At 43.1% G+C, this 14,591-nt stretch overlaps 1 protein-coding gene across 1 annotated transcript in view; it reads right to left on the bottom strand.

Annotated features, from left to right (window-relative positions):
- The window catches only part of ITGA11 (integrin subunit alpha 11), an 80,947-nt gene that overhangs the window by 50,536 nt on the left and 15,820 nt on the right, over nucleotides 1-14,591 (bottom strand). Inside the window, exon 3 of the mRNA XM_060755385.2 lies at nucleotides 63-172. Coding sequence (XP_060611368.2) covers nucleotides 63-172 — 110 coding nt within the window. The remainder of the gene's footprint in view (nucleotides 1-62; nucleotides 173-14,591) is intronic.

Raw genomic sequence — 14,591 nt, 5'->3', positions numbered from 1 at the left:
CATCGCCATTGCAGTGGGTTGCAGACAGAAGAAGCTCACAGTGCCTTTTATTTATCCCTTACCGAGATTGAGTTTGGAACAGGTACTGTTGGTTTCGCCATTCACTGAACATTTGTAGACATCGCCGGTCTTCTGATGGCCGCTGGTCTCATATGGAGCTCCTACCACCAACCTGGAGGAATAGACCAGTAGAGAGAGAGAAAGATTGAAGGACAGAATGAGGCAAGCAGAATGGATAACTCTATTCAAGAAGACCAACAACTTGGTGGGTTTCCTGCAACATTGGAATAATAACCTGGTTCCTCTTTAGAAGGTAGAAAATATTTCAGATGACGGAATTCTTCCCTGAAAAAGTCAGAACGATACGCTGTAGAGCTAGGATATGAGACTGCAATGAGGTCTTGCAAGGCAGGAAATAGTGGAAGGAAACCTTGCAATAATAACTTGCATCTGAACACACTGGTTTTAACACTGTAGAAGTCGTCTTGAAGCAAAGTGTCTGAGATGAAGAGACAGTGTTCCCAATGCAAAGAAAATACAATGTGTGAGTCACGGATCTTAGGAAGTTGAATGGTTAGGGTTTTTTTTCTTTTGTTTTGTTTTAAGGTCGATTCAGGGGGCGCTGTGGTTTTTAACTTTGAATACTGACATACTGGCTAAAGCTGGTGGGAGTTGTGATACAGGAACATCTGGAAGGCTGCAGTTTTTGTCTGATCAGCCAGGAGAGAAAGGTCTGAATTTAGATACAAGGGTCTGATGCCTGACTCCAAAATGCCCTTTAACCATTCCCCAAAGCTCAGAACCAAAAGAACTGTTGGGTTGCAATTCCTATCATTCGCAACCCACAAGGCGGATCATAAAAAAGGGATGGGAGTTGACACTCATTAAATCCAGGGATTCAAAACTGGGTAAAAACAAAAGAGAGAAAACCACTATGTAAAGAATAATAATTGTCCCTCTGTCCATAGGTTCAACAGCCATTTGAAGGCACCAAACGACAAATCCCAGGATTCCATAGCATCGAGTTTGACAGGCTTGTCGTTGCATAAGTGAATGGCAGGCACAACCAGGATGTTGGGACCCACCATTCGGTCCTCCAGGATTGTGGACTGGCTGAGGAGATCCCTACTCCTCCCAAGGATATACAACATGGATAGTTGTCTCACTCCAGGTGGAGCCCCCGGTGGCGCAGTGGGTTAAACCCCTGTGCCGGCAGGACTGAAGACCGACAGGTTGCAGCTTCGAATCCGGGGAGAGGTGGATGAGCTCCCTCTATCAGCTCCAGCTTGCGGGGACATGAGAAAAGTCTCCCACAAGGATGACAAAAACATCAATTCATCCGGGCGTCCCCTGGGCAACATCCTTGCAGACAGCCAATTCTCTCACACCAGAAGTGACTTGCAGTTTCTCAAGTTGCTCCTGACATGACAAAACAACAACAACTCCAGGTAGTAGTGTAGACCACCTTTGCAGTGGTGTCCCCTCCCTGTGACTTTGTCAGAAATCCCACTATAGTGGGATCTCCTTTTCTGGACATCTCCATAAAGAGTCTGGACATCTTGCTGGAGATGCTTTAGCTGGAGATCCTGACTGACCAAAGGGTTGGACCAGATGGTCACATCTAACTCTTGTTGCATAGCATCTTCTTTGAAGTTGGAGCCATGAATGCCACACCCTGCAGCCAATGTCCCTGTCAGCAAATTTTATACCAAACCACTATTTTAAACCAAGGGCATGGAAAATACTGTACTTGCTAGGATGACCAGTGAGACATGACTCAACCCTACAATGTCTGATTGCTGTGCTAAGTATTCAACCCGGGTGAGTATGCAACCTCCTTTAGACAAACAGACCGTGTGCATTTAGACCTTCCTCCACTGCCGATTCTCCTCTTACATCACTTTTATTTTGCCGCAAAAGACATTCTGCAAGTGACTTTGGGATGATGGAGGGGATCTGTCCCACCACTCGGCTGCAGTCGAGGTATTAATATGGCAAGAGTTCAGCCAACACCAGCAGCTCCCATCAACAGCCGGGACTCATAAGGCAATCTAAACAAGTACTAATTCTCATTTGGAACAGAGAGCTTTTGCAAATCACCCAAAGCCAAAGCTGGAAGGAATCCGGAGTTTAAGTTCCTAAATATATCAGCTGGAGAAGAAAGTGGAGGATTGCAAGGAAGGACAGGAAACGGCCTTCTTGGCTGTAGTTTCTTGGAACTACAATGGGTTTTTGTACACACACACATACACACACACACACCAATCAAAGTGGATTAGATGGGAAAGGGTCCTTAGGTGGGTCAAAGGTTTTGCAGCCTGAAAAATCCTTCTCCTCCTTTCCATTCCAGAGAAACCTTCCTATAAAATGGTTCGTCCAAGCCCCCAAAGAAGGTGAAAGAACTACTTTTCTGAATCCTTTTGGTTAGTTCCCATGAAAGTAGGCTCATTGAGTCCATTGTTGCTTGAGAGTCAACACTTAGCGCGCCTACACTGTAGAATTAGTGCAGATTGGTGCCACTTTAATTGCCGAGGATTAATGCTATGGAATAGTGTCATTGTGTGCTGGGTCCTCACCAAACTACCCTGGACCATGCTCTGACCTACAAGAAGCACTGCCTGAATCAAGCAAAAAGGGGGCGATAGAAACAGTATAATACAAAAGCTGACTGGCACAACCTGGGGATCACAACCAGATACAGTGAAGACATCTGCCCTTGCGCTATGCTACTCGGCTGCTGAGTATGCATGCCCAGTGTGGAACACATCTCACCATGCTAAAACAGTAGATGTGGCTCTTAATGAGACATGCCACATTATCACGGGGTGTCTGCACCCTACACCACTGGAGAAATTACACTGTTTAGCCGGTATTGCACCACCTAACATCTGCTGGGAAGTAGTGAAAGGACCAAGGCAGTGACATCTCCAGCTCATCCCCTGTTTGGGTATCAGCTAGCACGTCAATGACTTAAATCAAGAAATCGTTTTCTAAGATCTACAGAGACACTTGTTGGAACACCTCAGCAAGCGAGAGTCCAAAAATGGCAGGCTCAAACCCAAATGAGAGACTCCCCCCTGGGTACACAGAAAACTGGGCAACTTGGAAGGCGCTGAACAGACTACACTCTGGCACCACGAGATGCAGAGCCAACCTTAAGAAATGGGGTCACAAAGTGGAATCCATGACATGCGAGTGTGGAGAAGAGCAAACCACAGACCACCTACTGCAATGCAGCCTGAGCCCTGCCACATGCACAATGGAGGACCTTTTTTCAGCAACACCAGAGGCATTCCAAGTGGCCAGCTACTGGTCAAAGGACATTTAATAGAATACCAAGCTTGCAAACTTTGTGTTTTGTTTGTTTTGTTTGTTTGTTTTTTAATGCAATACAACTGTTTTGGTTCACTCCTGATATGATAAAAAAAACACCCCAAACTACAACTCCTGGGATTCCACAGAAAGAAGCCAAAGGTGTCAATGGGGTGTCAAATTGCATTCATTTTGCAGTCCATATTTTATTTATTTACTTACTTAAAGTATTTATATTCTGCCCTTCTCACCCCAAAGGGGACTCAGAGAGAAGCACATATACGGTGAACATTCAGTGCTGTTATATACTGACAAGACAGACAACTGTACATAGATAGAAGTATATATAGGTTTTCCCATCTTCGGCATCTTGGAGGCTGTGCTTAGTTCCAGCCATGGGTGTTGCTGTCACTCCACTTTCCCTGCCAAAAAGCTTTGTTTGTAAACTTCCTTCTTGATTGAATTACCAGTATTTTTCTGGCATTTCCTTATGGGGGCTTTAAATATCTCCCCGCTTAATATCTCCCCTATTTATCTACTCACATTGCCAGGTCGGCACAAGCTGGACTAAAGGCTAGGAGCTCATCCTGACCTGGGCTTCAAATTGTCAACCTTTCGGTTGGCAACATTTATTGCAGTTGGTGGTTAACCTGCTGTGCTAAAGCCCAGATCTAAGATTCACCTTAGATACATCCTTAGATACATCTAAGACAGACATGTCTTTTGGTGTTTTGGTGTTTCCAGATGTTTTGGACTTCAACTCCCACAATTCCACAGGGAGGAGGGAGCAAGCTTGTTTTCTGCTTCCTTGGAGACTAGGACGCGGAACAATGGCTTCAAACTACAAGAGAGGAGATTCCATCTGAACATGAGGAAGAACTTCCTGACTGTGCGAGCCGTTCAGCAGTGGAACTCTCTGTCCCGGAGTGTGGTGGAGGCTCCTTCTTTGGAAGCTTTTAAGCAGAGGCTGGATGGCCATTTGTCAGGGGTGATTTGAATGCAATATTCCTGCTTCTTGGCAGGGGGTTGGACTGGATGGCCCATGAGGTCTCTTCCAACTCTTTGATTCTATGATTCTATTCCTAACATACTACTGTTTTGGACTTCAACTCCCACATTTCCTAACAGCCTATCAGTGGTTAGGAAGTGTGAGAACTGAAGTCCAAAACACCCTGAGGGCCCACGTTTGCCCATGCCTGATCTTTGGGGTTATTTGGAACTAGTAACAAGATTCTAGCCATATTAGGATTTATGTTGAATAGGAGTCACTATCCAGACATATTTAGTAGCTAATCCTTATATCCGCCTTTAAAGTAATGGAAGAGTTTCCATGCAATCCAATCCAGACGGATCATTAACAATTTAACATTCAGTCCCAGTGGAAAACAATGTGTCATTGTCCAAAAAGGCCCCCCAAATGCCTCTTCCATTCAAGATTTTTTTTGCCACTTTCATGATTATGTCTGCTATTGAGTTTTGGTTTCCTCCATCGCTGGGAGCCTGTATGACTCAAAGCTTTATATAGCTTTGGGATCACGGTCGGGTGGGAGATGTTTAGGTTATTAAAATTCTAGAGCAAACCACAGGATTTTTATGGGTATGCATCTCGTTGTGCCTTAGAAGGAAAGAAAAAAGTCAAGGCAACAGAGGTGTCAATTGGATTATTGCATTGTGTAACAAAATGTGCATATTCTGTTCCTGGTTTGAAAGCATTATTTCCTGTTTAATTGTGTGGTCCTTACTTTGAAAGTAGTTGTTATACTCCAGAAACATTGTTTTTTGTGCCTGCCACAAACTACATTGAATTGATTGAGACTCTATGAGATACTCATTGAAAAACTATTGAAAAATGTGCTACAGAATCTCCCGCAAAAACAAAAGTTTTTGCAGTTTAATAAATTTTCTTTCACGTTTTTATGATAGAACGAATTAGTAAATGACATTTATAAACCAGGAACAAAAAACGTGTTCCATTTTGTTGTTGTGTGCCTTCAAGTCTCTTCTGGCAAATGGCGACCCTAAGGCAATGCTATCATGGGATTTGCTTGGCTTGCTTTCTTCAGAGGAGGTTTGGCAATGAGGTTGAGAGAGAATGACCTGATCTAAGGTCACCCAATAGGTTTCCATGGATGTGCAATGGGAATCCAAACTTTTGGGTACATCTATGTTGTTGTTCATTCATTCAGTCGGTTCCGACTCTTTGTGACCTCCAGTAACAACACCACACCACAGCTCCCTGTCAGCTGTGGCCACCCCCAGCTCCTTCAAGATCAAGCCAGTCACTTCAAGGATGCAATCCATCCATCCTGCCCTTGGCCGGCCCCTCTTCCTTTTTCCTTCCATTTTCCCCAGCATAATTGTCTTCTCTAAGATTTCCTGTCTTCTCATTACGTGGCCAAAATACTTCATCTTCGCCTCTACTATTCTTCCCTCCAATGAGCAGTCGGGTTTTATTTCCTGAAGTATGGACTGGTTGGATGTTCTCATGGTCCAAGGCACTCTCAGAACTTTCCTCCAACACCACAGTTCAAAAGCATCTATCTTCCTTCGCTCAGCCTTCCTTATGGTCCAGTTCTCACATCCATAAGTTACTACGGGGAATACCATTGCTATAACTATGTGGATCTTCATTGCCAGTGTGATGTCCCTACTCCTCACTATCTTATCGAGATTGGCCATTGCTCTCCTCCCAAGAAGTACACATCTTCTGATTTCCTGGCTGCAATCTGCATCTACAGTAATCTTTGCACCTAGAAATACAAAGTCTGTCATGGCCTCCATGTTTCCTCCCTCTTTTAGCCAGTTATCAATCAGTCTGGTTGCCATAATCTTGGGTTTTTTAAATGTTTAATTGCAACCCAGCTTTTGCACTTTCTTCTTCCACCTTGACTAGAAGACCCCTCAGCTCCTTCTCACTTTCAGCCATCAAAGTAGTATCATCTGCATATCTAAGGTTGTTAATGTTTCTTCCATGAGTTAATTGAACACCTATACTGTTCAATTAACTCAGTCTGATACCATTTTAACTGCCAACTGGAGCAGGCTGTAGAATTGTGGTAGTTGTAAAAGTCTTTTCTGCCTCACTGATTGATAACTCTGGGAGCATCTATGCTGTAAGGGCACAGTGGCACAATGGGTTAAAACACTGAATTGTTGAATCTGCTGACCTAAAGGTTGGCAGTTGAAAGCTATGGGTCGGGGTGAGCTCCCACTGTTAGCTCTAGCTCCTGCCAACATAAAGTTCAAAAACATGCAAATGTGAGTAGATCAATAGATACCAATTTGGTGGGAAGGTAATAAAGGTGCCCATGCAGCCATGCTGGCAACTCATCCAAGGGGGTGTCTATGGACAACAGGTTCCTTGGCTTGGAGATGGAAAAAAGCACCTCTCCATGACTGGAGTTGAACACCACCTCCAGAAGCCAGAAATAAAAGGGGAAGACTTTACTTCTGCTCTGTGTATTTGTGTGTCATTGTTATTTAACTGTATTAAAAGTCATAGAATGTTTGCCTACCTGTGTATATTGTAATCCATTCTGAGTCCCTCTCAGGCAGATAGAATGGAATATAAATAAAGTGTTATTATATTATAATTAATGCAGTTTGACCCCATGCATCTCCCATGAGCCAATGCAATTGAATACTGGGAGTTTGGGGAGTCAGCAACATTCTTGGGCAGAGAAAGCTCAAGGTTCTCATGTCCTGGCAGTTCAACTGGTGTCAAACTGCATCAATTCTACAGTGTAGAAGCGCCTGGAGGAGAAGGATGGATCTCAATATCTAGCTAACCCCTTGCCAAAAGGACTTGAACCCCAGAAATTGTCTATAAGTAAGACTACTCAAAACAATGAGATTTCAGGTCTAAATTTAATTTTAAGGAAGTTCTTTCACCCTGAGACTCTTCCCCTTTGCTCCATTGACTACAGCTGTGAGAGCCCTAAAGTCTCCTTATCATATTACACAAGTGAAGCAGTTTGTTCTCCCTTTAACTGCCATGCCTCCAAAGTACTGCGCAGGGCACATAGTTGTACAGTGTGAAAAAGTCTTCCATCCTCAAAAGAATGAAAGCCGATCTGGTTGAAAGGAAATTGAAAATCTGCAAAAACACTTGTGTCCTCAATTTCATCGGCACCTCTCTCTCTCTGCTCTGGCGCACGTACTGGCTTCCCAGTTCAACATCGGATCCTCTGCCCACAGAAATAACCAAGTTAAAAAATAGAGATCATATTTTCATCCTTCCTAAATATTTATGATGAATGCGAGAGAAAACCAGAAGGAAGGAATGGTATTTTTGGAGCAAGGAAGGAGGCGGGCTTTCTGTGCAAGGAGTTGGACACTTAATCTCCAGATTAGGAGCAGCTAATTCATCCAAGATGGGGTTGGGATGCAATGGAAGTTCTAGTGCAGAAGCAGGTGGAATGGGTTTGTTTGCTTGGAATCATAGAATCAAAGAGTTGGAAGAGACCTCATGGGCCATCCAGTCCAACCCCCTGCCAAGAAGCACAAATATAGCATTCAAACCACCCCTGACAGATGGCCATCCAGCCTCTGTTTAAAAGCTTCCAAAGAAGGAGCCTCCACCACACTCCGGGGCAGAGAGTTCCACTGCTGAATGGCTCTCACAGTCAGGAAGTCCTTCCTCATGTTCAGATAGAATCTCCTCTCTTGTAGTTTGAAGCCATTGTTCTGCGTCCTAGTCTCCAGGGAAGCGGAAAACAAGCTTGCTCCCTCCTCCGTGTGGCTTCCTCTCACATATTTATACATGGCTATCATATCTCCTCTCAGCCTTCTCTTCTTCAGGCTAAACATGCCCAGCTCCTTAAGCCGCTCCTCATAGGGCTTGTTCTCCAGACCCTTGATCATTTTAGTTGCCCTCCTCTGGACACATTCCAGCTTGTCAATATCTCTCTTGAATTGTGGTTCCCAGAATTGGACACAATTCAGGATAAACACACAACCCAATGATCTCAGGAAAAGCTGAGGACAATTACTTCTTTCAGCCCTTCTTGTCAAGCCACAGACAACCCCCCCTGCTGCCCCCCCAAATATTAATAGATTACTAAGAGACTTCAAGCAATATATATGATTTTTTCTTTATTTTTAAAACATTCTCCATGGTTCCAAAGTAGTGAAATGTCAAAGCACTATCCAGAGTGGACCTAGCAGAAGCTTTACCCTACAAACTGTGTTATATCTAATCCTTCAATAAATGTATCACCTTGATTTTTGTGTAACTTGTATCTTTTATGTCCTGCGCCAGTTCCTAAAAGTATAAAGTGTATAAACTATATCAAATGAAATGTATTAAAATGTATCTAGGACGCAGCTACCTTTCCATGTCCCCAGTTTACATAATTCCTTGGGGAAGGAGACCATGACCAGGATCCCTCCAGGTATTACCCAAGCCAGATAACTATCAAAACCTTTTATCTATGTCTGCAGATAGAGATTATCCTGTTTGTCACCAGAATGCTCCCGGTGGCAGTGGGTTAAACCCCTGTGCCAGCAGGACTGAAGACCGACAGGTCGCAGGTTTGAATCCGGGGAGAGCGTGGATGAGCTCCCTCTGTCAGCTCCAGCTCTCCATGCGAGGATATGAGAGAAGCCTCCCACAAGGATGGTAAAACATCAAAATATCTGGAAGCCCCTGGGCAACATCCTTGCAGACAGCCAATTCTCTCACACCAGAAGCGACTTGCAGTTCCTCAAGTCACTCCTGACACAACAAAAAAAACCCCACAAGAATAAATGCAGGATGTTTGTTCATTCAACTTGAGGCTGAGAGTTTGCCGCTCCTGTGGAAGAGGGGGCTGAACAAATTTGAATACATTATTTTTCTATAGGGAGCCTGGCCAGTCCCAGCACAGATCCTAGCTTGTCTCTTTTTCAGCCAATCAGGAGAGGGAACGGGAAGCCTGAATAGCTGTCACAACTGTATGAGGTGTCATGTGTTTCTCTGTGAATTTATGCTTATACTTTTTGAAGCATATTGCTTGTCCTTTTTGGCCAAATTGGAACAAACCTCTGTTGCTTTGCCTTCAAGCTAAGAAACTTGTTCTGTGTACTGGCTGATACGGTTTTGCAGAAGCTCACCGGGCATGGACCTCTCTAACCGCAGTCCTAACTGAAATCACCACATCCTGCCACTTCAAGTGGTGTCAAACTGCATTCATTCTACAGCAGTGGTTCTTACCCTGGGGTCCCCGGATGTTTTTGGCCTTCAACTCCCAGAAATCATAACAGCTGGTAAACTGGTTGGGATTTCTGGGAGTTGTAGGCCAAAAACATCTGGGGACCCCAGGTTGAGAACCACTGTTCTACAGTGTAGATGCACACCTCACCAATTGCAGGAGAAAACCAGTGGAAGGGTGGATTCAGGTCAGACATTTACCCGCCAGCATTCCTATGAAATGGGTCCAGAAATATGTATGGAAAACCCATCAATGACAGCAAGAAGGAGCCGAGATTTATGAAAGACAGAGCAGCCATTCCAATTTGGGAAGTGAAAAGAGATATGAGGAATGAGTGTCTGGGAACCTAAAAAGGATTCTTGCAATGAAATTTATCCCAGTGACATAAATAACTGAAAGCAGATCTGTTTGAGGAAGACCTTTCCAATGTGGCCATTTTGGCCAAAAAGGAGTAATTTACCTTATAATATATATTTTTTAAAAAAACAACCACCCTGAATCCTATTGTTAGGTCCAAGCAGTCTAGAGCCAATGTTCTTAGGTTTTATCTATGTATTTAACTGTATTTTATCCTGCCTCAAACCTTGGGGAGAAGCAGCCATGGAATTATTGTTGCTGTCGTTGTTGTTGTTGTTATACTGAATCTATTAGACTTCCCTTCATGTCAACTCACCACTCAAACAATGAGTCCTGGCACTACTCTGTTTTGGGTTAAGCCCTGAGTGTTTATAGTATTTTAATTGTTAGTGTTTTAATTATGACAGATTTTCATTATTTTAACAGTTTCTAGGCGTTTTAGTGATTTTAACCAACTTGCAGACTTAATTCTATTTTTATACCTCTTCGTACATTGTGGATTTTAAATAGTATTCTATTTTCTTAAAGCTGTGAGCCACTTTGGGGCTCAATCAAGAGATAAAAGCAGGATGATGATGATACACCTTTTGCAAAACTGAAATTCTTTTGTCAGCCTCCTTGGGTCCTAATCCAGGAGAAAGGAGGCATATAAATGAAGTAAATAAAGAAAATAAGAGATGAAAGCAGCATGATAATAATAATTAAAGTGATAATAGTATTAGTAGTAGAAATAGTGGCATATAAATGGAATAAAAAAGAAAATAGATGAAAGCAGGATGATAATTATATTAATTTTGGTGATAATAATAATAGTGGCATAGTAAAAGTAAGGGTTTTCCCTGACATTAAGTCCTGTCGTGTCCGATTCTGGGGGTTGGTGCTCATCTCCATTTCTAAGCCGAAGAGCAGGCATTGTCCGTAGACACCTCCAGGGTCATGTCGCCAGCATGACTGCCTGGAGTGCTGTTACTTTCCTGAAATGGGATAACTATTGATCTACTCACATATGCATGTTGTCAACTGCTAGGTTGGCAGAAGCTGGGCCTAACAGCAAGAGCTCACCCTGCTCCCTGGAAACAGTTCAGCAGCTCAGCAGTTGAACCTGCTGTGCCACCAGAGGGCCTAATAGTGGCATAGAGTAAATTAAAAAAAGCGATGAATGCAGGATGATAATGACAATAATGATGGCGATAACATAATAATAATAATGGCATATAAATGAAGTACATAAAATAAGAGATAAAAGTAGGACTATAAAGATAATAATGATAGTGGTGGCATATAATAAATGGAGTAAATAAAGAAAATAAGATATAAAAGTAGGATGATAATTTTTTTTTTTTTTTGCAAAACTGAAACTCTTTTGTCAGCCCTAATTAAGGGAAAAGTGGCATTTAAATGGGGTAAATAAAACAAGAAGTGGGTTGGTCTTTTGGTTTTCCATTGTTGGCGTTTTTTGGCAGTTCCCCGAAGGTCCTTCATTGCAAAACTGGCCCTTGGACCTTCCCAAATTAGAAAATTCTGCCTCTTAAAAGGTGAAATATAAAGAAAGGGAAGCCACAGCAGCAACCTATTCTGGGGAAAACCTCATAAGAAGATCCCTTTCAATGAGGGTTTTCCCTTCCTGTTTCATCCAAATCTGACACAACTGTAATTTGGACAGATGTTTTCAGCAACGTTTGGGAAGAGAGACTTCTAATTACATGGAAGAGTTTAACTCATTGTTTGGCATAAGAAGGGCAGTTCAAAGCATATCTGTACTGCTTTTAAAGGGGGGAAATATGCATATTGATGTATCAAATGAGTGTTTCTGGCCAATTGTGGCTCATGGTCCATATACGGAGCCCTCTTTGCATCAATTTGGAGGCTGAAAACTGACCCAAAGTACCCCAAACTGGCTGCAAATGTGGCAGTTCATTCCCTCCAAGCAAAATTATCATCCCAAAAGAGTCCAAAATATTAATCATGTTGTATCTGATGCTAGGATCCATTTATCCACAGATAAATAAACGCACCACCCCTTTTATTCACCATAAAGGACCATGCGGTACATAAACGAAGGCTCATTTCCTCAACATGTCAGTGCAGAAATACAAACAAAAGCAATCAGATCCATCAAAATACCTGTTTGTTTATTTTTCAAAAAAAGGAGAAGGAATCTCATAAACTAGATATATGTCCTTTGTGCACAAGAAGCATCTCTAGGAAGGATAAGCCAAAGTGTCTCGTGAATGTGTTTCCTATTTGCATTAAAGACTACAGAAGTTGACATTGATATCATGCACACGTTTAAAGGTGATTGATGTTGTTTGGTGGTGGTCAAACAACTCCAAGGATTTTTGGAGGATACTGATTTTCTAGATCCATTTCAATCCACCTTCAGGCCACGACATGGGATGGAAATGGCTTTGGCCACCTTAGTGGATGATCTATGGCAGTGGTTCCCAACCAGTGGTCCACAAGAATGGAAATATGGTCCATGGCCTCACCATTACTACACTGTTGCCTCGAAACCATGCGACAACGAGAATGACAAACCCTCTTATAGTACCAAGGCAATGGGGATGTCGGGATGGGAGAGAGTAATTATCCATGAAAGATTATTGCTATCACATCAGCTCTAGATTCTGAAATATGGTTTTCTGTGGGTGAGAAGATGGTGACTACTGGATAGCAGATGTTCTGTATCAGAAACTAGAGCTGAAGTGGTCTATCCAATGCAATTTTCTGAATCAATGCCCCAAATAGCCAAACTGAATCTAAAATTGACCTGATTTGTAACCCTTTTGGTACTAATGTTGGAGAATGGTCCCTGGTCAAAGTGGTCCCTGGTCAAAAAAAGCTTGGGAACCACTGATCTACATGGAGAGCTGGACAGGGGAAGTGTGACCCTCCTGGTCCTTCACCTCTCAGCAGCTTTCATTACCATTGACCATGGTATCCTTCTGGAGCGACTAGCCAGGATGGGAGCAGGAGGCACTCCATTGCAATGGTTCCGGTCTTTCCTTACTCATAACTCAAAATCCACTGGAGGAATTGCCACTAAATTTGGCCACAATTCACCAACTAACCCAAGGAGTGACCACCACTCAAAAATTTGATTTTGTCATTTGGGAGTTGTAGTTGCTGGGATTTATAGTTCACCTATAATCAAAGAGCATTCTGAACTCCACCAACAATGGAATTGAACCAAACTTGGCACACAGGACTCCCATGACCAACAGAAAACACTAGAAGGACTTGGTGGGCATTGACCTTGGGTTTTGGAGTTGTAGTTCACCTACCTCCAGAGAGCACTGTGGACTCAAACAATGAAGGATCTAGACCAAACTTGGCATGAATACTCCATATGCCCAAATATGGAGTTTGGAGGAAATAGATCTTGACATTTGGGAGTTGTAGTTACTGAGATTTATAGTTCACCTACAATCAAAGAGCATTCCGAACCCCACCAATGATAGAATTGGGCCAAACTTCCCACACAGAACCCCCATTACCAACACAACACACCTGTGGTGAAACCCTTGTGCCGGCAGGACTGAAGACCAGCAGGTCACAGGTTCAAATCCAGGTAGAGCGCAGATGAGCTCCCTTTATCAGCTCCAGCTCCTCATGCAGGGACATGAGAGAAGCCTCCCACAAGGATGGTAAAACATCAAAACATCCGGGCGTCCCCTGGGCAATGTCCTTGCAGACAGCCAATTCTCTCACACCAAAAGTGACTTGCAGTTTCTCAAATTACTCCTGTCACAACAAAAAAGAACCCAACAAAATACTGTGTTTTCTGATGGTCTTTGGTGACCCTTCTGACACCCCATTGCTACCCCCAGATTGCTGCCTTAAGACCACCCAGTCCAACACCCTTCACCAGGGCAAGAAAACATCATCAAAGCCCTCCTGAGTAAGAGCCATCCAGTCATAGATATAAATAGATAGATATGATTCCCACATACATATGGATGTATATGACAGATATTGTATCATAGTTTTGAAAGGGACCCCTACAGAAGGACAATTATATGTTGTATGTTCCAGAGTAGGAAAACCAGACAATCTCTAAATCAACACTGACAAAGAAGCAACAAGCTAGTTGTTTATAATATGGGTGATGCTATGGACCATTCTTGGAACGTTTATTTTTTTTGTTTTTAGCCTTGATTTTATGTTACGATGTATATTTTAAGATGATGTCAGCCACCTTGAGTGCACCTGGAGAAAGGCAGCATAGAAACCTTCTAAATACATACATACATACATACATACATACATACATACATAAATACACACATAATTGAGTGACTACAATGCCCAGAATCCTCCCAAGCAGCTGGTTATGGGATACTGGGAGCGAGAGTTCTGACATAATTTTGTTCTTATCCCTTGGAGGAGATGCTATCCTCCAAATTCCTGCTCAGTGTCTCTGGCTGTGTTCCAGGCCTTTAAAGATCCACAATGACAAGAGATTTGGGGGAAATGGGTTTTGCAGAACAGTGCAAGGATTGCTGGAAGCCGTTGCATCCGATGAGACGATGCCACCTCCCCGGAGCTTCTTCCCTTTCTCCCAAATTACAGGAAGACGGAGAACGTCATGTCTGCGCTCGGAAGGCATTTATGGCTCCAAAGTGTTTGGAGACCTGATGCCAACTTCCCCAAGGCACCTGTCAACTGTCGGAAGGATCCTGGCCCTGTCAATCAGCCCGTGATGCAGCAACTAGGAAGTGGAATGTATGA

Source organism: Anolis sagrei, chromosome 9 (assembly GCF_037176765.1).
Source record: "Anolis sagrei isolate rAnoSag1 chromosome 9, rAnoSag1.mat, whole genome shotgun sequence".
Classification (NCBI taxonomy): Eukaryota; Metazoa; Chordata; class Lepidosauria; order Squamata; family Dactyloidae; genus Anolis; species Anolis sagrei.
This window is presented reverse-complemented; position numbering and strand designations above follow the sequence as displayed.